Source organism: Leptonychotes weddellii, chromosome 2, assembly GCF_054177405.1.
Source record: "Leptonychotes weddellii isolate Sample4059 chromosome 2, ASM5417740v2, whole genome shotgun sequence".
NCBI classification, from domain to species: domain Eukaryota; kingdom Metazoa; phylum Chordata; class Mammalia; order Carnivora; family Phocidae; genus Leptonychotes; species Leptonychotes weddellii.
Genome location: NC_138370.1, coordinates 130934946 through 130960589, shown reverse-complemented (window position 1 = coordinate 130960589; position 25644 = coordinate 130934946). Strand labels below are relative to the sequence as shown.

Here is a 25644-nt window from a genome sequence, read left to right as displayed (position 1 = left end):
GATCTCAACACCAACTCTCCCTGCATCTGTGCCCATGCTGCTACAGGGGTCAAATGGGAATGGTAGAACATAGGCCTACTTCCATTGATATAACCTGGTCGCTACGGGTGCAGGGAGGACTGGCAGCAGTGGGTTAAGGGAGCCAGGTTCCTGCAGTGCTAGAGGGAGGGGAACATGTAGCCTAAACCTTTCCCATGGGGGTGATAAGAGGTGGGGTAGTTCAGAAGCCTAGTCTCCAAGTACTCTCTTCACTGTTTACTCTCTCTCTCTCTCTCTCTGTCACACACACACACACACACACAGAGGCTTCATTGTTCCATGAGATTTTACTTACAAAATGCAAGTTCAAAGATGAAAAAAATAAACTTTATGCACCAAGCCTTACTGAACACAGAACTTGCAGGACAGCCCTGGTCACAGGCCACTGAGGCCAGCCCTGTCTTAAAGAGTAGACAGGCCTGAATGGATCTGAGTAGTGCAAGGGTTGGACTACAGCCAACACTTGTGGTGTCCTGGGTCACATTCCTTCATCTAACTGATTCCATCCACAGCTATGGTGATTAGTTCTGTCTTGTGGTAAAACTACCCACTTTGACTGTGCTGTACACAACTCTACTTCTCTGTTTCAGGGCCATCACTGAAGCCAAAGGAACTCACAAGCCTGTGTGCAAATGCAGCATGAAAGTTTGTGGATGAAAAAGCACCTAAGGGCAACTTTCAATTAATGTGGGATGGGAGCTGGTGGACAAAAGCATAGACCTTTCATTTTCTAGAGGCTTATTTCTGGGGCATTGTCAAAGCTTCCCAGAGATCCTGGTGGAAAGGGAGTTCTTGGTTTCTACAGCTTTATTGTTTGGTTTTTGCTCCTACCCCCTTCCTCACTCTTGATTTCTGGAATCATCTCCCAAATAAATCTCAGGCACCCAAGTCATTGCCTCAGGCATTCCTTTCTGGGAATGAAAATTAAGATGTGGGTGGGGAGAAGGAGCAGCTGGTACCACTACTTCCTTTCCCACTATACCCCTCAATCACTCTCCAGTGTTTTAGCAATAATTCCTAGTAATTTGAATACGTGAATTGTAGTATTGAATGAAATTCCCAAGACATTGATGGGACTTCTAGAACCAGGGGAAATAAAAGCTTCATTTCAAAGTTGCAGTTTCCTGTTTTCCAAAAAGTGGTGACCGTAACCCTTCCTTTCCCTCACCCTTTTTTAAACATTTTTCCTCCTTTATTCTGGGATTCTGGGGTAGTCTCAATAATTATTCCTTTAATTCCAAATGTACCCAACAACTTAGTAAACCACTGTTTGGGATGAAATCTTTGAGGTAATAATGGAGTTTTAAACTTCTAAGCCCAGTGTTCTCTTAGTAATATAGATCGATATCTATGCCTTTTTGAGTCAGGGCTTTGTCAATAAAAATTGTGTTGCTCCTTTTGGGATATAGACTGTAACTGCACCGTGTGGCATGCCAATGTTTGTTTGTGTGGACATCAATGTTTTCATATTTGAACCATCACTGAGCTAAGATCCAGGGGCCTGTAGATGTGATGTGAAAGCTTGGTTTCCATCTTTGGTCAGAGTAATAACCCTGAAAAGAACTAGGCAAGATTTGTTGAAGCTTACGCTGACACATAGGATAAAGTGTTCTATATTCTGATCATGGTAAGCAGCCACTTAGCCTCTCAAGCCAGATATTTTGGACTCATGCTTCCCTTCCTAGCCAATGGCATTAATCCATCCATGTGTCCTACTGATTCTACCTCTTTAATTTTTTTATTAATTCCTTTCTATCTATCAGCACTCCCACCACTATATCCCTGATTTAAGCTTTCCTCATCTATCTCACTATATCTCTATGCTAATTGGTTTTTGACTCTATTCTTGCCCTCTCTAAGATATCCCATACAAGAATAATGCAAGACCATCAGTTCTCTAGGTTAGTGCTGTCCAATACAACTTTCTACAATGATGGCCATGTTTTATTTTATACTTACCTAATAGGTAAGTATAAATACTTGTCTAATAGGATAGCTACCAGTTACATGTGAGCACTTGAAATATTGCTGATGAGATTGAAGAGTTAAATTTTTAATTTTATTTAATTCAAATTTATAATGAAATAACCACATTTGGCTAAGGGATACCATATTTAACAGTACACCTCTAGAATGTAAACTTCATGATGAGGTCTTTCATTAGCCATCAGAGATCAACTGTTCCTTCTTACTTATTCCTAACACCCTAACACCCCACAAGATAGCTTCCTTATTTATTTTTTACTAGTATGTCTCACACTGATAGATTATAGCTTCTTAAGGACAGAGATATCCTGAAAATAACAATAAAAATAACAACAATCAAAGCAATAATTGGAGGTAGTTAACACTTACCTCCTCTCCCTATGTTCCTTCTTTAGTCTCAGAAAAGATTCACCAAACAATTCTATTTTCTTGGAAAAGTCATTGGAAGAACACCCTTTTTTCTTACTCTACCTTTTACTTGCTGTCCTTTATTGGGGAGAGATTCACTTGGTAACATCAGGTGTGCTAGTAAACGCAGTAACTTTACCTCAAAAGTTAGTTGCAAAGAGACACATCTTGACCAGGCTGTGGGACAGCCTTCTAGGAGAAAACTTGGTTACTCAAAAACTGTCCATAATCTTTTCCCCTTCTTCTACTGCAGAAACGGAATTTGTGAAGTAGACCAAAATCTATATGAAGAGTGTGTAAATGTCTTTGAAGTCACCTCTGCAATTAATTTTACTAATAGGTGACTTCCAAAGTTTTGATTGGGAGGGGAAAAAATAAAGCTTCAATTTGCTCTCAAATTTAAGTCAGATTCTTCAATCCAGTTGTACCATGGAGCCCCATATATTAGGACTTATAAAGGCTTCATTTATTAAGGATTCCTCCGTTTGGTTTTTTTGTCTCAGGTGGGTACCTAGAAGGAAGAATTTATTAGTGTTTGATATTTCTAATTCCCCAAGACTAATAATCACTAGCAATCATTTAGGACTCACTCTGTACCACAATGTGATGACTACTTTATTCTGTCTTTCATTCAGACAGTGTGTACTGAATACCTATGCTGGTCCAAGAACTGTGCTAGGTGATAAGGATACAGCAGTCAGCAAAATAGACTCGGTTTTTGCTTTTATTGAGCTTATATTCTTTAAGGAAAGACAGATAATAAACAAATAATAAGATATACAAACAAAATAAATACATATTTGTAAGGTGCTTTGGAGGAAATAAACAATGTGCCATAATGAAAAAAGATGGGGCATGGTGTGATACTTTCAGACAAGCTGAGTAACCCCCACAAACATTTAATCAGAGACCTTAAGAATGAGAATAACGAGCCATACAAAGTTCTGGGGGAAGAGTGTTCTTGGTATGGGAAACTGTACATACAAAGATTCTGAGGTAGATAGTAGCTTAAAAATCCATGTGACAGGAACATTAAGAATATGGGGTGAGCAAAATACTCACAGTAAATTTGTTATTGTCTGTATTGCAAATGAAGAGGCGGAAGCATAGAGATGTAAACTAACTTTCCCAGAGTCACACAGCTAGTGAGTGGAAGAGCAAGAATTTGAACCACATCTCCAGGACACCAGTGTTCATGGTCTGGATCTTGAGTATCTAACATAATAAGTATTTAAACAAATGAGAAGATAAATAAATAAGTGTTGGAGAAGGGATCTATATAGACCATTAAAACTTGTCTGATCAGCCAAAATATCAACACTAGTCTAGGTTTAACACAATAAAACTTGTGCTAAAAATCCTGTTTTGGAAACAAACCTATTATATTCCACATCCATATTAATTTAGTAGTTAGGTGACTTCTTACTATTTTTTAAAATTGTTCTCTGTATGATAATATCATTGCTTTAGCTACACAGAATTTGTTTAGTGTTAGTATAGTTTTCTACTCAGTTCATTGAAGAATAGAAGTCACATTATGTTATCTTTAGGTCCCACTGCTTATGAAGCTATTACTATCAATATCTTCTATCTACTGGCTTTGAGATACAAATAAGTTAATCTCCTGGGAGTGTATCTCAGAATGACTCCCTAGGACTTAGATTAAACTTTGGAGAAATAAGTGGAAATAGTAGGAGAGACCTAATACAAATTGGTTCCTTGCAGATATAAGAAATCACTGACTAGAGAATATTCCATTATTACTTTGTCAGGATTTTTAATATTTTGTGGTCTGGAATCCTTTGAGAATTCAAGAACGAGTATGAGAATTCTCCTTCCAAAATATACATAGGCTAATTCTGAAGTTTTACAGAGTTCCCCAGTTCCCAAAGGCTATCATCTAAGGGTACTAAATAACACTTTAAAAGGTTAATAATGCTTGCTTCAACTTTTGGTTATGGATAATTTCTCCAGAAATATCTATGTAAAATTTCCATATGTATTTTCTTTGTTTTTTATATTTCCTGATTTTATGAGTCCTATCCATACAGATTTCCCCCACTATCCAGAAGTAAAGTATTCCTATGAAATTTTTTGTAAGCTGAAATGACCTAAAGCCACTGTACCCTGCTTTCCAAAATTTTGCAATACGCCACTTCACTTTTACCAAAGACCGACATTAGCACTACCTATTTTTGCGAACTGAGAGAAATCTGAAGAGGATTTTCGCTTTTATGAAGAAAAGCATCGCCTGTATTAATGTAGATCTTTCATAAATGGGAAATGGTATAAGGTGGACTTTCAGAAAGCGGGGGATACCTGTTTGTACTTCTATTATTTTATACCTCTCTTTTTCCCACATAACATCCTTTTTCAAGTTTAACAAAATGTGTGTGTGTGTGTGTGTGTGTGTGTGTGAGATGCTTTCTCAATTTTCAGTCTTGTTTCCAGCTCAGTCTTTTTCTTCAGTCCCTTAGGGTTGATGTGTAGTGGGATGCACTCATTTCTACTAAGACACTCATTCTATCAACAGTCTTTTGTTACCCATTTCTTTTTTCTCAGACAAACTCTCTTCCCTAAGCCTATTGTCTTCCTTGGCATAGAATATTTGAAAATTTCTATAATTTTTAATATCAAATGACACTTTTGCCAGGGTAATAAGAGTATAAGACCAAGGTCATGGTTCAATTTTTGTTTTAATATTTTATTCAGTAACCTCTTATTTCAAGACCACATCCTAAGTATCAGAAATTAATGAAATACAGTACATATTTTGAAGTAAGTAAAGTCGACTAATTAGTTTTATATGTTTTAGAGCCTATGCCACTCCCCAACTACATCATAATTTCACTATGGCATTGATCTCCAGGAAAAGCAGGCATAAGTTTGGATGAAACGTTATGCAGATACATTGCACTAATACACATACAATTCAGAATGGATACCTTCTCATTAATGCTTCCCCAGAGTAGCACTGGCTGAGAAAATATAACGTTCTTGTGATTAACTTGAGAAGTGTTCACCTGGATGACAATCTACTCTTAGAATTACCATGCGGTAGTAGTAACAACTACTATAAGCCAAATATCCGGGGAATCATTAAATTAAACTTAGGTGAGTCTTTGTATTTCTAGAATGTTTTGTGAAGCTCCAATGGAGGATAACATAAGCAACGTTTTCAAAGCCTATATGAATGACTTTGACTTTTGAACCACTTTTTTATAAAGCACAAAGGAGCATTTATTTTTTGGAAACTTTCTTCTGTATTATGACCATGTGCTTTGACAGGACATAAAGGAACAGCCCATGATTAAACATGGGGAACTTTCAGAAAATCCTGAGAAAGACTTGGGCTTTACACAAAAATTAGATCATAACTTCTGGTGCCTTCTTCAGCATGAGCAAAGCAAAGAACTGAGAAGTCTACAATATACTTCACCTGAAAACACACTTAGATTGCACATTCCGAAATATTTTATTTGATATTAATATCCATTATAGTTGATTTCACATATTTGTAGAGAAAAAAAGGAATGATTGAAAAACATTTGTTGTTTGGCCTGACTTCCATAACTCGTATGGTTAGGGCTGTTACCACTCCAGGGAACATGCAGTAAATCATTTTACTTTATCCTTCTATCAGAGTGGAAACCCTTCAAGGATTATCCTTTCAAATGACTGTGACTAAATGTTTATTATCTTTAAAAAAATTTTTTCAGCGTAATCCAAGACAATTTATTTGCTGACATGGTTCAGAGCACCTTCTCTATAGGGCATACCTATTTGCACAAAGGAAAAGTCAGTCTGATACTTTCCAGATTTTTTTTTTCCAATTTCATGATCCAAAATTATAATAGTGGAAAAATTTTGGATAAAATTGCTGTTTACTGTTTATAATTGATTGCTCAAAGGTGTAAGATTCCCATTTAATTCCCATCATAAAAGTGCGTAAAATAAAGTACCAAGCAAGAGTGTCCTTTTAATTTTGGGTGATATATTAAATTTTCTAAGCTATGTTTCCTACTTAGTGTTACCTTTGACTTTTGCTTATTTTTCTACATCTGCTAGTAATATGTATGAGAAACACATTTAACGTGAAACTAATAAAATCTTATGACAATTTCACATGATGCTGAGGGAAAAGGGAATTTAAAATATAAATTTTGGAAATCTATCTTTGTTAATTCTATATAAAGTAGTATCTTCTAGTGGGACTATGGAAGAAGGTATAAGTCGTGTTGAAGGTAAGGTCAACTGAGATATGCTCATTTTAAAAGTCAATTAGAGATCTTCAGTATAAATTTATATACATGGAGCTCTATCTTTGGAGAAATATCAGCACTGGAGATTCAGTATAAAAATCCATTCCCATATATGTTAAAATTGAAGACTTGTGGGTTGATGCAATTTTTAAGGGCAAGCATATAGTATGGAATGGGAAGAGTACTGAAAACACAATCCTGGAATTTCAGCATTTAAAAAATGGCAGAATAATAAAAGTTAGTGGAATTAACTGAGAATAAATTGCCGGAAATGCAGGCAAAGCAGAAAAGATTGAGTTCTTGGATACCAAGAAAGGGGGAATATTTAAGGGTGACCTTCTTAATGTTGTTAAGAAGATATTAACAATTAAGAAGAGGGGATATTTGAGCCTGGGACCACTTTTAAATAAAGACAGAAAAAAAATAACACCAATCAACTTCTCTGCTTTGCCTGTATAAACTCCATCTCCGAGTAACTAAATAGTTGATAAATGGAAATTAGTCTTTATAAAAGTAGTGTGGCAATTAGATGAAAAAAGAATGATGAAAATCATTTCAAAATTATTAATGAATAATAATTTGGCAATGATGCCCAATTACTGTTGACATCATAGAAAGATAGCTTACTTTGGGTGTGCACTGATGCAAATACACAGTACTTGTGTCTTCTTAAAGAAAATGAAACCTGAATCTGATGCACCTGAATCTGTGAGTCTAATTGCCAATTTATAGGAAATAAAGGGAACATTTGGATATTGATTCAAGGGAACTATAAAAAAAATGTATGATAAAACAGGGGAATGCCAATTGGATATTTGAAAATATTTTGAAAGACTGTGAATTTTTAGATAGTTTAATAGTATTATGATTATATTAAAATAATCTCTCTATTTTGAAAATATACACTGAAGTATTTATTTATGAAATGATAAAATGTCTGGGCTTTTTTTTTTTTTAAATCTGGCAGAGGAGAGTCACTGAAGTTATGTACAAAACAAAATTGGCATTAAGTTGATAATTGTTGAAGCTGGCTTATATTTACAAGGGAATTTATTAAAATTTTATCAAATTTTATGTGTGTTTGGAAGTTTTGAATACATTTATAGAGTGAGAACAAAGATTTCAGTGAGGAAAAAGATTTCAGTGAAGAAGATATATAAAGATAAATAACACTTACTAAACAGTTATTATGTGGTCAGCACTATTTTTACCAGCTGTATATGTATTCTTAGATTCTCAAAATAGTCAAAAGATTTCCTCATTTAATAAATGAGATACTTGAAAACAGGGAGGTTAAATGGCTCGCTTGAGTTCAAACAACTAGCGAGTGACAGAGCAGGCTTTGACATGCCCCAGACAAGCACACCGTATAGACCCCTCACATACATGTAGAGGCTTGGTGAGGGAACCACGGAGACTGATAGGCAAAGACATTCAAGACAAGGTGCAATTGATGGAACAGGTTTCAAAGCAGGTAGGAGAGCATCATCTGGAACTCAGAGGCAGAGGATTAACTTTAAAAGAGATCTGAAGAAAGTCACTTAGTCACTTAGCCTTGCATAGCCTTGATTTCTACCTTTTTTCAAAAGAAAAACAGAATAAATATCTCACTTAAAGGACTGTTGTGAGGATTGGATACAAATTTTTAATTTCTGAAAACTTAGGATCACTAAGAAACTTTGAAATTAATAACCTCAACATATTAATATTTTTCATTATCAACTTTAAAAAATTAGGGGGACGATTTAAGAACTAATAGCTCTTGCTATGAAAAAATATTATCTATAGTTCAATATTTCTGCCAGCTTTATTCCAATTTATTATTTTTTAGCCTACTAATTCAAGTAAAATGACATTTAATATTTTATATAAAACTCTACTTGATTTAAATGGCTACTCTGAATTTTAATAAGTATCAATATGTTTTACTTTTGGTAACAATTTGGTCATGAATCACTTGTAGGCCTCAAAGTTCCACAAGCAAAGTTCAGATATTATAGCTGGAAATAAATAATAAATATGTATTGCCATTTTCTGTACTTGTAGTTGAGAAAACTATGCCTGTACTAGAAAGATACACTGAATTAAATTGTGCTCCTACTCAGTGGAAGAATTACAAATAAGAAAAACTATTTTTGACTTCCAAGGTTTGGCTTACTCTACAAATCAAATATGTTAGAAATGTAATCACTCAGATCCTGGTTCCCAATCAAGGGTTACACTTCACTTTGTGGAAATGTTCAGATAATTTCTTTCTTGCTAAACGTCAGTTCTTCCACCAATTAAATCAGGAGATTGGCCTAAATGATTCCATCATCTAGATAGCATGGGCAACATTTTGGTTTGGTTTCAAATGAATGTGGTTTTCACCCTGCCTTTGAAGAGCAGTCAGGACTTGGGCAATTTCTAAACAGCTTTGGGTCATGGTTTCCTCATCAGTAAAGTGGAGACAATAAAATTATCTTAAAGGTATGTGTGGAAAATTCTAATACAGAATAGTGCCTTCTTATTAAACATTTACCTCCCACCACCTCTCCATCCCTCCTACCTGATCAAGAATGTCTATAGGATTGGGAGAAAAAATCCCTTTTATCATTAGATCTTTACATTTGCAGCAAAGCAGAGGCAAGAATAGTCTATTTGGTAACAAAGCGCTCAGAGTCTTTACATGAGGCTATTTACTAAAATAGTAAATGTTATACCTTCTAATACTGACTCTATGTGTAGACAAAGGAGTTAAAGATTATTTCCATAGGCATGGTGGTGTCACTTTTCATGAATGTAAATACAAAAATTTACAAATATGATTAATTTCCTTGAATACAGCAGATTGTTTGGTATGCTTTTTACAAAAGGAGACCAATATGATATAATATATACAGAAATAGAGGGAGCATTTGTACTTACTGACACCTTTCTTTTAAGAATGTAACTCCTCCACCCTATGCCATAAGCAGATGCAGGGCAATGAGAAGATGATCAACTAATGCTAGAGAGCAGAGTTTCTTTTTGCAGATGGTACACACAGTTTTGTGTTTTGGTTTTTTTTTTTAAGTAATGTTGTATTACACTGTCACAAATCAACTTCTAATTAGGTTTCACACAATTATGCTCATGTCCTACAGTCTTATGTCAAACTCTGGTTGCAAAAATACTTGAATAAAAAGATTCATGAATATGTCTTTGAAGAAAATGAATGCTGATTGCATTTTAAATATTTAGCATAGGAAATTCAAACATTTTTATTAAAACTAACTGAAATCATTATACAAAGGCTGTAAGTTTAGAATCTTTTGGGGGAGGGTCAAGCATGACAATTGGATTTAACTGTATTCAAAGGGTTTTTTATTTTCTGAAAAAATATAAAATTTCATATCTTACACTACAAAAACATATACACAAACCAAATGCACAGAGAGCTTCAAATGGGGGAAAAAATACAGAAACACTAATCCTTTCTTGAATTAATGCTTCGGCACAGATTTGAGATATCCTGATGCCTAGCCTAGAATAAGATACTCTATACAGCTGCTTCTAAGAGAATTTAATAAACATATTAACAAATGACTGAGTCTAAGTTTTATTCTCAGACTATTATAAATGAAATTTACACACTGTAAAATTATTAAATGCAAAACTATAGCAATCTAAAGATTCACAAATATGTTGACCACTAAAATCTCTACTGTTAATATAGCCCAGACTGAATAAACATGATTTATTTTGCCACCTTCAATTTTTTTCATTTACATTTAGAAGAAACAAATGACATTTGATTCTGATTATAATAAATAGATTCTCTCTCTCTCTCTTTTTTTAAGAATTGTGTTTTCTCCTAAGCAATAATTTTGTGGTCATTCTGAATAAGAACATTCAATCATTTATGTATAAAAAGATGTTTTTATAAACCAACATGAAAAGAAAGTTCTTATCTATTTCTCCTTTGATACATTACTATATAATTAACAGCATAATAGAGAAAAATATTCAATGTAACCAGCTGTGCTACAGAGTTGAAAAAATGATGACTTATTCTAGTTATTAATTTCAAATAAAACTAGCATTCTGATTGTTTATTCATCATCATCATCATCATATTGTACCTACTTTTTATTTATTTTGAGTTTAAACATCTGGCAGGACATAAGCAAACACAGTTTACTATCATATTTAGCTTTTTGTCTTCTTATTTTTAGAAAGAAAAAAAAGTGGGAAAAAGACCTTATCCTACTATGCAACATCATACATCTAGTAAATTTCTAATATCTGACACAAATTTGCCATCCAACGCACCATTACAAACAAAAATGTCTTCCACAGGTGAATTTTTCTACTTGTGCTTCTGCAAGCCCACTTTAAATGGGAGAAATAATGGTGTTAAAAAAAATCTTTGACTTTCACATAGAGATTAAATAGCAGACATGCAAACACATAAGTGTTCAACAGATATTAATTTTTCATTTTAAACCTAAGATGTGAAACTATCTCTTCACCATTGCACACTGGTTAAAATTCTTTACAAACTCAGTGAAGGATGTTCTGTATTGTTTTCACAACTCTGAAACTAATAATGCTGGCCACATTTAAGTTTAGATAGAGTATTGGAATATAATTTTTACAGTAATCCTACAACTTTAGAACACTGATTTGGTGATTAAAAGAGAAGAAATAAAAAACCATGCACATTTTTTTTTACATGGGAAAAGCAAAATCTTTACATTTTTACATACAATTCAGATATTTCAACGGCCAAGAAGAACATGTGAGCAAATGGGAAGATTAGGAAACAAATTATGATTGGTAAAAGTAGTAACTGAGTGACTTCCACAGGTATCAGTAAGTTGAAAAAAACTCCCTGCTTGTTCCTATTTTCCAAGTTCAACATTGAGAACGACTCATGCTTTAAAGGTATTGCTACTTGATAGTTACAATAACATTATGTATTATTTGACAAATCTATCTTATGTGCTAAAATTATTGAATCTATGTTTTATTTTTAGTTGTCTGGTGGGTGACAAAATGAACCAAAAGGATAAGAAATCACACAATCAAGATTTGTCAAACCTCACCCTGGGTTACTGCCTCCCTGCATTTCACAAGAGCTGCCTCCTCTCCTGGTTCCACTTCTCACATTTATAGATGAGATTGGCACTTCCCAATTGGTGACATATCCAGTGGTGAATAAATATTTTAGAAAGGAATTCTTTCCTCTTTTTTTTTTTTATGTGGGGGGAGAGCAGATCTTATTTGAAAATCTCTTTATTTCTTTTAAAATCATATTGCCATGCCTTAGAAATTCTCAACCAAAGTGAGATGTAGATGAAATCGATGTGTCTAACTTTCAACTCAATTTACTTTCCCAAAGGAATACCAGAATTGCAAAGGAATCGATCCATATTAATTTATACTGTTCTTTTGTGAAAAGAGGAAATCTACATTGTAACTTTAAATTCTAATCACTTAGATATACTCTGTGCTGACATCTCAATCATTTTTGAACATATAACTTTTAGAAGACATTCAGAAAATATCTTTGTTATGTGTAAGTAATTGTGGCTAGTCCTAACATTTATGATAGTTTGTATTTTAAATCAATATGTCTATTCCTGCTTTGAAGGTTCTCAACTGTTTTTTTTTTTGTTTGTTTTTTAAAGATTTTATTTATTTATTTGACAGAGAGAGGTAGAGGCACAGCGAGAGAGGGAACACAAGCAGGGGGAGTAGGAAAGAGAGAAGCAGGCTTCCCACCGAGCAGGGAGCCCGATGCGGGGCTCGATCCCAGGACCCTGAGATCATGACCGGAGCTGAAGGCAGTCGCTTAACCAACTGAGCCACCCAGGTGCCCCGAAGGTTCTCAACTGTTACTTTATGACTTAAATTCAGTTCTTTTTACGGAATTCAGTAAAGTGCAACATGTCTCCAATTATTTTGTACAGAAAGAATTAGTTCAGTTCATTTTGTTTCTTGAAATGAACAAAGGCATCTTTCATAATGGTGATGCCCACTTGTGATTTTATCAAGACAATGCTAAATCCACCTTTTTCTACTTTCTCTGCAAATTTCATTTATCTATTAAGGTATACTTGAAGTGTATTTTGTTAGGACCCATGGTATAGTATAAATCTAATAAGTAATTATAGCCATAATTGGGCCGAACTAAATATACCATCTGAGAATTGTTTAGAACCTTTGCTTTTTCCTTTTTCTTTTTTTTTTTTTTGCCATGTTCTTTAGCAGAGTTAACTTACTGCTTAAGTAAAAGGTGGGCAAGGTAGAAAAAAGTTATTCCTTAAAGGTTTATTCTTGTATGTGCTCATATTCAACTAAAACAAGTGCTTGGAAAAGACAGAATATCATTACTATCATGCAGGTATATTTTCTATGGATTTCATTAATCCAGACTACTCCAATATACTATTGCCCTTGATAACATAAATAGGCTATATTTTGTGCAAATGCAATACTCCTTGAATAATCACATGTCATCCCATGGTTTCTATAAAATGTAATACTATAAAAATTTTGTTATTTCACCAAGGAGCTCAGTTTTGTTCAAATTCTAATAAACCATATAATTTATAACACAAATGTCTGTCTTCACCAAGTGTGGTACATAGAATGTACATAGAACATATCTTATATTCCTTAATAAGGCCAACTAAATAATACTTTGGACTGGTTTATCAAAATAAGTTCAATTTGATGAAACTGAATACAAGAAGAAATTACCAAATGAATAAACAGCCATCAACAGGTAAAACTTGTTAAGTTTTGAAACAAAGACAATTCTGAAGGAAATATATATATAAATATAATATGTATATTTATATATATATTTCATCATTCCATTGCTGCCTTAGTATCAAAATTTCTAGAGCTGAACCACAAGGGAAATTGTTACAAAGGATTAACACTTAGGGGTAATGCTTAGTGCTATGTGCCTGGATTTAACAACATTAACAGAAGCCTGCACAGTTAAATCCTTCTATATCCTGCTGAAAATGTGCCCTTCGGTGTCAACTTTGCTTGACAAGATATTTTCTGGGACTCAGAAAGGTGAAACTTCTTACAGGGGTGCAAGATTAATGGCTAGAAGAACTGCATTATCACAGATATCACAAAGTGTTTTCAAAAAGCCAAAGGGGATTTAATCTTATAGACATTTTCTGTTAGTGAATAAAGAGATTTAGTAGCTTTTGGACACATGAGAGGAAGAAAGACACAAGCTTGTGTTAAATTTTCATTTTACTGCTTCCCTACTTCTCCTATTTATATTACACTGTGGAACACTTGTTCCTGTATGTTGCTAAAATTAAAACACTATTAAAAATGCAAGCAGAATGATAATGCACACATGTGCAAGCATCACACACAAAACTCCAACTTAGACTGATTCCTGGGTATATAGCAAATTATACAGTATATACACATTTATTACCTAATAGTTTCTAGAAGAGCAACTAAAAGTAAATTTTATAACACAGAAAAATAAATATGCACCCTGTATTGTACTTGTCCTTGATCAAGCAACATATTTATACACTAGAGTCTATAACTTAGACTGTGTAACAGCATTTTAAATTACAAAAGAAGGTATCTGTTAAGAAATTACCTAATCATATTGCTCTTCAATACACTTATGTAGACATTTAAGACTTGAAGTAAACTTCAGTAAATTGCAGCTTCTGTTAGCCCACAAATGGCTATAAACTTTTCCTTTCAAGTAGATTCTTGGAAGTTTTGAAAGGGGCTGCCTTAATTCAGTCTGTAAAGGTGCTATATATAGTTATAATTTTCATTTATAAAATTTTGTAGAAGTAGTGGAAAGGATTTTCTTGTTGCAACGTAAGATAATGTTTAACCTCAGGTTTTTATTCCATGCAGGTTATATTTGCTTCATGAAAAATGAAGACACTGAGGAAGATAAGGAGATTTTAGCAAAACACTGATTACAAATTCTGTGGCTGAAACAAATGCTCTCCTAAGGTTTAGAAATCACTGAGTGTTCCCTTCCCCCTCCCCCATATTTTTTTTTTTGTTGTTGTTGTTAAAATAAATCTCAGGGCTTGTTTACAAAGTGCAGAATCATTCACTTGATGAAGTGACATTGAAATGAAGTTACAATGGCACCATCCCATTTACCAGCTGCACCTTCATTTCTTGAAGGCTGTTCATGATCTTCTTCTGGTGACCGACAAGAGTCACTCCAAGCCGTCTCAAATCCCTGCATGAAGAAAGCACACATTGGATGTATGTATTGATTCAATTGGTAGCACACCTCAATATTTCACGCTGGCAAAGACACAAACATTTTGCAGAAACTAATTAGATTACAGTCCCAATTTAGACATATGGGGTCCAATTTTCAAAGGCAGGCTCCCAAATTGTACCTTGAAAATCTGTTTGCAGTCAAACATTTAACTTATAATAATAAGGGGTGCTATAATGTATATTTGCCCCCCTTTTTAGGCTTCATTATTTTGGTGGCACAGAGTGGTGGAAAAAAAATTTGCACATGCTTACCAATAACATATTTAAATTAAAGGTACAATTTCATTGAACAATTTTGAAAATATGGACCTACAATAGGAACAACAATTTTTTTTTCTTTTTTTGCTAAAAGAAGCATAAAATATACTTTTAAAATTTTAGTTAAGCAGCTGAAGACCAAAATCTTCAAAGGACTCAGTCAGTACAATCATTTTATACAACAGATATCTTTACGGGATAATTTTCACTACATTGCTCTTACAACACTTTCAAATATTTTATTTTTTACTTGGAACCCAAAGTACCAGAGCTTTCTTCCTTTACCAAATAATATCTAGGCTCTTGAGGCATTTAGAGCATTCTGAAGATTACACACTCTCAGAAAGTCTTTTCAACCAAGATATATTTCTACTGTTTCTTTTGAACAAGCTTATTATTCAAAAGAAAATTATAAATGTTTAGATTTCTAAACTAACAGCATATTATAGAGCTCAAAGTCAAAATCCATTGTTCTTAATTGTTATTTCATAGGATATTCGGAAATTCCATACTCCTAGAATATATATTTGGCAAATAAAATTATTCAGGTATGTTTGGCAAGTGATAACATTAATTATAGGAAAAATAACAAATCAAGATTTTTAAGTGACAAAACTGTTTGCCGTGTTAGATTCTTTAGATAATTGCTTTATTGAATACATTATACTCAAAGGATATTTTTGCATTCAGAGTATCTGAGAATTCTTTAGAATTGGATACAATGACATTAGAATCATTATATGTCAAATTCGATAGCTTTGGAAACATGTAAATCTCAAGAGAGTATCAGAGAATAGAAATTTTAAAAATGTATACTTAGGTTCTATATATATTAGCATTGGAAATAATTGCTTATTTAAATAATATCTTAGGTTTCCTTTTCCTTTTATGTTTTCTTGATTTTTTAGGGGAGTTTTAGCAAATGGCAAGTAGCTAAAAAAAGAAGCAATTTATACTTAGGGTGGAAACATAGTTCTTTCTTTCTTAGAATGTGAATATTAAACATTAGAGGGTATTAAAACTACAAGACACCAGAGTACAAAATAATCTATATCTATATCTATATCTATCTATCAATCGATCTATAAGGTAGTCATGGAAGATAATCATCAGCAAAAATTAAAAGAAAACAGTAAAAATTCATTTTGAAACAAAATGACTACTGTTAGTTATGCAATAGACTATAAAATAGCTAGTTGCTGACTAGCATCGGGATAAAAGAAGCTTGAGTTCAATTTTTTTTTTCTCTTTTCTACTACATTACAGTTTCTTAGCTTTGCCCCTGTTCACATTATGGGCTGGATAAATCTTTGTTGTAGGGGCTACTCTGTGCATTATAGAATATCTAACAGCATCCCTGGCCTCTACCCACCAAATACCAGAAGCATGGCACCACAGTTGACCCTTTGTTGTGACAAGACAAAATGTTTGCCATATGTCCCCTGAATAGCAAAATCTCCCTCAGTTGACAAACATTGCACTAATATAAAAATAATAGGTGAAAATTAAGATTTCCTCTTCCTATCTGCTAGGAAAATACATAAGTCTATGACATAGATTTTTGTTAATCATTCATGGATGAGAAAATGAAGAAGAAAATTTAGAAAATGAAGAAAATTTAGAGAATTTAAATCACTTGGTTAGATAACACAGCTAGTGGGTAGCAGGGTTAATACTAAACCAGGAACCTGATGTCAAAGTCCATACTCTCAATTTCTCATTACTCTGAGATATGATTTTGAGCAAAGTACTTCAAATTACATACAATTATTTATTCATCTGTAAAATGAGAATTCTGTAGTGATAACATCAAATATCAAAAATTCTAAAAGAAGGAAGATATTTAATGGTGGAAACGAACACATACTTCTTTGAAGCTATGGTAACCCAATCTATACTTCATAGCAATTTCAGTTATGAGCTAATTAATATTCTCATGTTTCTACAATTTATGAATCATGAAGAACTGCATAGATGTGGGTATTCATGTGTGCTCACTAGCATACTTTGGACCTAAGTCAGGTGATAGGGACTAAAATTTCTTAACCTGAAAATAATCATTCTCAGCTAGAGAATTTAAATAATTAGTAATTAAAATGAAGTTTTAAAACAGATGTTTTATCATATGCTTTATAAACCCAGAATCCAAGTTCGAAAGTCCTAATGTTATATATATGTACTTGAATTGCACAATCATATGACTAATCCAATTATTAGGAATGAGCTTTTGAAAATAATCATTACAACTTATTCTGAAAGACCTGAGAAAGAAATTATAGGTTTCTCACTGAAACAGCATGGATTTTGAATACACAATACCAAAACCTTAATTTGAAGTGTGTGCATGTGTGTGTGTGTTTGGTGGGGGGTGTGGGGTGTGTGTGTGCCTGCATGTGCTACACATTAGAACACTTGGTTGTCTCACTGATATTAAACCACTGGTTTAACTTATTTTTATTTCCACTGTTTTAACTTGTTGTTATAGTATATGTAAATATGACTTCATTCTCTCAAAATATCTTGACCACAAGAAAGACTGGTTCAGTGCTTTGGAAATTTAAATTTTTTAATGACATCTATGTCATGTTAAAGAACAGATGTTTTGAGGAGTTGTATTTGATTAGTAAATGCAGTTATAGAGCTTGTGTTTACAGGCAAATAAAATCTTTCTTTCTTCCGAACATTCCATATATCTAGATTTTAAGTTAAATTTGTTGAAATTTTCCCAGTCAAATATAAGATTTTATTTCACTGTCAACTTATGATCTGATTGTCCCCTAAGATGCACATGGAAGGTCAGACTATGGAAATTCTCTCTCCGTCCATCCCACCTCCTCCCCATCCCTCTTTCCATGGAAGAAATGGAGTTATAAAAACACAGCATCGCATTTTATATTTTGCCATAAATTATGTGTGTTTTTAATGGAATGCTGATGTTTTTTAAAATCTGACTTGTCATTTCAAAAGCTGTCAAATTAATGTGCAGAGATTTAGAAAATAGCATGATTATAATGCATACAATGTACATATACCTTTATGCAATGTGATTTTCAGTGAAAAGGTTACAGAGAAATAAGATCATTTCTGCAAGTTAAAATTGTTCTCAGCAGCAAAGAAGTTTCCTAAAAAATCCTGTTTAATATTTTTCTAATTATATTACAAATGACAATTAAAATAGTATCAGAAAAACATTTCTAGAAAAGGTTAAATAATTTTATTCCAATATTGATAAATGCATTAAAGTATTTTAAGTAGCTTGTCTTATACTTTAATGATTTCTAAGAATTGCCATTTTACTCTTTAAAGTATATATTAAATTGTCAACTTAGCAGTAATAAAGTGAGAGAAATTTGATAAAAATTAAAGTATTTTATATTTAATGATGAAGTTACTGCTCTACTTACAAAAAATTTTTCAAAATGATGCAAGATATGCTGTTTACTCTTTTTATTTTTCTATATAGGAAATTTTATAGCTAGGTAAAATTTTAAATTTATCCCCTTTATAAATATTATACTTAATGTATCATGACCATGTGTAATCTTAAGTAATACCCAAAGCCAATTCTAATGATGATGAACTATATTTCAACAGAGGCTTATGAATTTAAACATGATAAGAAGAGTATTTTTACACAAAAATAACTTGGCTTTTGTCAACAAAGCACGGTTAGTTTTAGAAAAGCTGCGAATATAATGAATTGCCATTGATGTAATTACATTTCAGCATATTTTCAAATGTTACTCCATAACATTAAACAATGGAAAACAGTGATATTATGATACTAAAATGGCAGAATGAAAAATAGGGAATAACAAGAGGTGTCTAGTTGATGTTGGAGCAATTCTTGATTATTCAGGATTTAGTTCATCCGTTTGTGGATAAGTCATTCCCTCACTTCTTCTCCCTTCTGCTTTACACACTTTTTAGCCATATCACCGGTATTTACTCTACCAACACTGGCTGGATAGGAGAAGGGAGAAGAGAGATTAATAAATATTCATTAAGTTTCAGTGTGTATATTTTTGTCATAATTTGATCATGCATTTGTAGGTTTGAAATTTTTTGGTTCCTTTAGAAGAACCCTGACAATCATTTATAGATCTACTGCACAAGATAAATATATCTACATTTGGCAAAGATTAACCATGATTGGTCATGGTTTTCAGTGAGTGAGACATAGTGAGACTATGAACTAGACTAGAAACGTTAGCTTAATTATGTAGAATGCAGACGAGAGTAAGTACTCCTGTGTGTATTTTAGGTATATAGTAAATTATGCATAATGTCTTTATTGATACGTTAAGAAATCTACTTGAATTAGCGTGCATACATTTTAGCCCTAGATTTGTAAAACTTCCATTTTAGTAGTTTAAGACCCCATTTTAAATAATGATACTAACATAAATCTCTTCAGCTTACACACAATTGGCAAAATATTTAAATTCATTGGATTTCACTCATCTTCTGAATAATCAAAAGTTGACAGTACTGGTCTAACAATAAGTTTAAAAAGCAGTTGTAATACTGTCCTTATTACAGATCTTTGGATTCAATTTGCAACTCACCGCAAGCTTACAATTTCCCCTGTCAACCACAACTCACTGCATTTACACACCATAGTACAGATTACTGCCATAATTGTTCTGTGTATTGTACACAGAATAGCAAGGTTTAGGTACAGAGAATGGCAGACAGAAACACTTAAGTTTGAAAACCATATTGCTGAACACATTTTAACTCTTAGATTAAGTTTTTCATTTCCTTTCCACATTAAGCCATATATACATGTGCTGGCAAAAAAAAAAAAAAAGAGGGGGAGAAAAAGAAAGAAAGAAGAAAGAAAGAAAAGAAAAAAAGAAGGAAAGAAGGAAGGAAGGAAAGGAAGAAAGAAAAGAAGAAAGAAAGAGGAAATCACAAACAAAATTAAACCTATATGAAGGAAAATTTTTATCAAAGTATGCGGTTCTGAAAAATTGTAATATTTTTTATTCCTTTTTCTAAGCCCACTATGAGAACAAATTTGAAGGCATAAATTCTAACATAATATTCTAGTTAAAGTATATGGCAATTTGATCTCTTGCCTTTTAGTAATTGATCCTATCTTTTTCCCCCACCTAAGCATTTATCACAGGTATATTTCCAGTTCTCAGTTTCTATTATGCCTTGGCAATAACACTGATAATAATATTTTATTATTTTATTATAGCATTATGTAGGCTCCATAAAATTAGTATTTAGATATTGGGTAAAGACCATGTGTAAAAAATCATTATTTAAATGTTTAAGAGCTTGTCTTTGTCTTTGCTCATATCCCAGCTCCTTTGCCATGTGTCTTTAATAATTTTTTTGGTTAAAGGCAAGGAAAATGCTAGATAACCTTTTTCTTATATTCCTGACCAAACAAGTAACTGATTACTCACTGTTCTGTGAGTTATTTAAATGATATTTTGATATATTCTTATAAAATCGGAAAAATGTGGTAAAAAGAACAATAAACAGGAGGACATGTATTTAAAGGTGCTGGAAATCAACTTCACTGGATTTGAGATTTGCTGGCTCAGTTCCTAGTAAGGAATGGGTAATTATCTGCCCAGAAATCTGAAGCAACTGACGCATGGAGACCAACATCTCTGAACATGAAGATGTTAACGAGTCTCCTAATTTCACTTTACTCTTCTGGTTAAGGTAAATATCAAAGTATCTGAAAGGACGCAATATGGCAAGAGGCAACAGGATACCAAAGTAATAGAGACAAAGAGAAAAAGCTGAACCAAGTAGAGAAAAACTGATCAGACAAGTCTACTAGAGAATAGAAATGGGGTGGAGAACCATAATTAGAAGATGGTAGAAGGCTATTAAGTCTTGAAAGAAAACATACAAAACAAAGAGTTTGGGAAGAGAGGAGTCGACAAGTAAGTCAAGAAAAAATAATTAAAAGCAATAAAAAATGAAACGCTAAAATACGTTAAAATATTCAACGTTTGGGGCCCCAAAGAGATAAAGTAAAAGAGAGGTAGTAATGCAAAAACCATTATATGTGATTAAAATTATTCTGTGAGGGGAGAGGCAAAAAGATAGTGGATGATTATATATATATATAATCATATATATGTATATGTGCTATTTTAATAAAAAAAGAGACACCACTTAATGCAAATAATTTTATTATATATTTACAAGTAATCTGACATTGGGTAGAAGAAATACCTACAGTATCATTTTAATATAAAATGACAAATGACTTTAATAAATTAAAATGACCATTTTTACTGAAAAATTAAATAGCAATCATGTAAAAATAGTTTTAAATTATCAGCAACATTTTCTGTTTACTATTTTAAATATAGCACAAATGAGTTCTTTGAGCATCCAAAGAAATAATGGGCAAAGCATATGTGTCATCAAATAGATATAATTTGGAGGTGATGGTAAGGATGAGATTCAGCAAATTGAGAGAGCATGCTGAGTAGTGAGTTTAGGTCCAGTAGTTACAGATATGAGGAAGAGAAAGGCTGAGAATGTGACATTATCTGGTGACGAATGATGGTACCCTGTTACCATTTGTGTGGATGGGCAGTGAATTCAATGAAGCAAAGAATGTCAGACTAGAAATGGTGAGAGACAACTGCTCAATGTTCATATTATGAGAAGTAATGGAATAAGGATCGTGGTTTAGTGCTTTAGGATGTTCTACCATGTTCTAATCCTCACACCAATATTTTAACCTTTGAATTTATAGGTAATTTAAAGTAAGTTATTATTATATTCACAGGTTAAAACATTATTCATGTTCATGTAAGCTAGATGGAACCACCATAACAACAGTTAATTTTCACAAATAACAAATATTAGGCTAAAATAATTACACATACAGAGTATATAATAAAATACAAACAACTTACAACCTTAAAGAATTTAATATTTAACTCTAGTGGATTTTATTTAATAAGATTTGATAAACGTTATCTTAAACGTGCAAACAGAAAAGGGCACAATTGGTTTCACTGAGATTGTACCAAATAACAAATCAGAGGCAGAATCTAATATATCCTTGTATTGCAAGAATATAAGGTGCACCAGTTAGAGGTTAAATGAGATTCCTGCCTGGGAAGCTTTGTTTAAGCTGTTGCTGCCCGGGTATTCATTATAGCCAAAATTTAAGAATGTGTTTTGTCATTATGTAGGACTAGCCACACCAATTGTGCTTACAGTTTGTTTTGTAATTACATTCATATAACATAGGTACCAGTATAAAAACTTTGTCAAGAAAACATCTTTTCCACAACACAAAATGCCAGTATTTTAGCAAGGAACTGTTACTCCAATTATTCCAATATTCAAGTGCTGTTTGTTTGAAGCAAAGAAGCAATGATACTGGCCACAAGTAGCATTAACCATGCAGTCGTTAACAGTATGGGCTAAAAAAGAAGAGGCTTCTTTGAAAGCTGTCACACATGGACAAAGGTTAACTGATTTCCCTTGACCTCATCCAGATTGGATTCCAAACAATTTTTCTCGCCCCAGCAATTATGTAAAAATTATCAGAAAAATTACTCACTCCAAGGTCACCTGAGCCACAGCGTCCATTGAACTGTATCCATTTTCCATGAAAATCTCTGTATACCGGCCCATTTTGATTGCTTCTAGCCATTCACCTACTGATCTGTAGGCCCCAGATCCCGGTGGGCCATGTTCTGCCAACAAATTAGATACCCTAAAACACAGAGAATAGCAATATTACGAGTAACACTTTAACTCTTTTATAACAAATTGTAATGTTAGCACACAATCAGTGGATTTTCTGGTTTATATTTATAAGGGAAATATATACTAATACTAACATGGAAGAAAGTTATTCAAAATATAGAACACAAAATTCAGATTTTTTTCTACACATAGTCAATGAAAACTTATAATGGCTTAATAAATAATCTTATTATTTAATAAGTAATAATCTGTGATATGAAACATTAGCTAAAAATTCCATGTGGTGATTTAGATGAATTTACTTCCTACTATTGTTTTTTGTTTGTAAAAATAATAGAGGAAATGCTACCAAGATTAGATATGAAGACCAATTTGTGCAAAGGCAGTTGCTCCTAGACTTTGCTAGAGAAACTCAAGCACATTTAAGCTAATTTCCCAGGAAGTTAAGAAGTTATTTATCCTTTATTTTATGCTCTTACATAAGCGTATTTGTTAATTTACCCCAGGAGTAATAGAACTTGGAAAACAAAATGTCACCCCAAATACATGAGAAAACAGAATAGGATCAATCAACCCATGAGATGCTCTTAACTGTACTAAACTCATAGTTTTGGCCAATAATAATAATGATATGATGATGAGAACTATTTCTGGAAATGTATCCTAAGGAAATAATGAGGAAAATGACAAAGAGTACTTGTACAATTTTTTGTAAGTGGGAATAAACATTAAATCAATTTAAATGTCCATCAGTGGGGGGTTTGCCTAAGTAAGTTTCAACCATAAGATATAGGACAAATACCTTTCTACTCATGGTCTCTGCACTTTCTCACACTCCATTTACACTTCAACCTACTCCAGTGTATTTTCTTCCAAATCAATTGCATAAAAATTGCTCTCATTGAGTTGAGCAATGATTTCTATTTTGCCAAAATCGGTGGACATTTCCAATCTTTAAAATGATTGACTTCTCAGAAATTTTCAACATCCACCACTACCACCTCCCTTTTGGAATCCTACCTTGTCTCAACCTTTTTTGAATAATTCTCTCTCTTCCTTGGCTACTATGATATTGAATATTCCTTGACTTCTCTTCAATCTCCTTTTGCCTGCTACTCCTCCTGACTTTAAAATTTGGAGGGACCTAGGACTTGGCCCTATATCTTCTCTGTTCAGGCCAGAATTCCATTATAGGCAATTTTACCCACTTTTATGCTTCAAGTAGCATCTATTTTCCTCCAATTTTTACCTCCAGCCTAGGTTTCTCATATATTCATACAGCTACTTCACACCTCCATATTTCTCATAGGAATATCACCTCAACATGTCTGAAACCACACTTCTCATCTTTTTCACATCCAATTCCTCCTGAAGTCCTCCCTACTCCAGGATATGATCCAACAGTTCACTCCTTCCTTGTCCTCAATCCCCTCACAATCTATCATTGTGTGTACTCTCCATTTTACCTCCAATATATTGCACATCTGACCACTCTTCTCTATCTCATTTATTGCCACTTTAGTGCAAGACATCATCATGTCTTACCTGCACAACTAGTCTAGCCTCTGAGTTATCCTCCTAAGTTCTATTCTTACTCTCTACTGCAAAACCAAAGTTGTTTTTTAATGTTTTTATTTTGTTCAATATCTCTCTCCTCCAGTAGTGTGTTGCTCAAAGCTGTATAATCAGCACCTAGCCCATAGCATGACACAATGTGGACACATGACTATCTGGATGAATAAGTGGATTCCTTGTAACTGGTAGCCTTTAAGCAGTGGTAGTCAAAGATTTGATGAAGATAGAAATATAGGAAGAAATATTTGGAGAGTAGGATCTTGAAGTTGAAATTACGGAAGAGTTGCCAATTTTAGGTAATAACAAATTCTAGAACATGACTATGAGAAGGAGAGTTCAAGGTAGGACAGAGACCAAAATCATTGAAGAAGAATATTTCAATGTACTGAGAGATATTCAAACATCTTCTACATGGTTACTGAAATCACCAAGTTTTGTGACATGGCTGGGAATAAAGGAAAAGACAATGATCAGGGACTAACACCTTTTGGAATTAAGATTTGTAGATGCCTGAAAAAAGATGGCTAGTGAGTGGTACAGTCTTAAGCCAAATCTCTTTAAATGAAGGGGCACCTGGGAGGCTCAGTCAGTTAAGCAGCTGCCTTCAGCTCAGGTCATTATCCTGGGGTCCTGGGATAGAGCCCCACAACCGGCTCCCTGCTCAGCGGAGAGCCTGCTTCTCCTTCTCCCTCTGCCTGCCACTCTGCGTACTTGTGCTCTCTCTCTATCTCTCTGTCAAATAAATAAAATCTTAAATAAATAAATAAATAAATAAATAAATAAATAAATAAATAAAACTTACCTAGCTCCTTCTATATATTGCACACAAAAAATATGAAATTTTTTTGGAGATTCTTAAACTGCTCTGAATCTATAATGATAGCAATATAAACTAATGCGATTTAGAACATCAAATGTCTTTTTATGATTTCCTTTCTTTAGGTCCATTTGTGACAACTTAACATAATTCAAACAAGTAGATGAAAGAAATGCTTAATATTTTACATGACAATAAATAATTTAAAAGTAGATATTTCAGGAACAACATAAGGAATAATCACTAAGAAGATAAATTCTCCAGTTGCTACTACAGAAAGTTAATGATGCTTGAATAGAAGTCGAAGATTCATTCCTC

The 25644-nt window shown here is 33.3% G+C and overlaps 1 protein-coding gene across 10 annotated transcripts in view; it reads right to left on the bottom strand.

Annotated features, from left to right (window-relative positions):
* Positions 1-10251: 10251 nt before the first annotated feature.
* Positions 10252-25644, bottom strand: part of EPHA5 (EPH receptor A5) — a 343064-nt gene continuing 327671 nt past the window's right edge. For 8 of the 10 annotated variants that reach the window (XM_006727005.3, XM_006727007.3, XM_006727006.3 and 5 more), the window contains 2 exons: positions 22786-22941; positions 10252-14919 (listed from right to left, as the gene is read on the bottom strand). In XM_006727005.3, the coding sequence (XP_006727068.2) occupies positions 14814-14919; positions 22786-22941 (262 nt within the window). In that variant the 3' untranslated portion in view covers positions 10252-14813. Of the gene's footprint in view, positions 14920-21415; positions 22942-25644 lie in introns of those variants that run through there. The other 2 variants (XM_081812325.1, XM_081812328.1) reach the window with 1 other exon arrangement.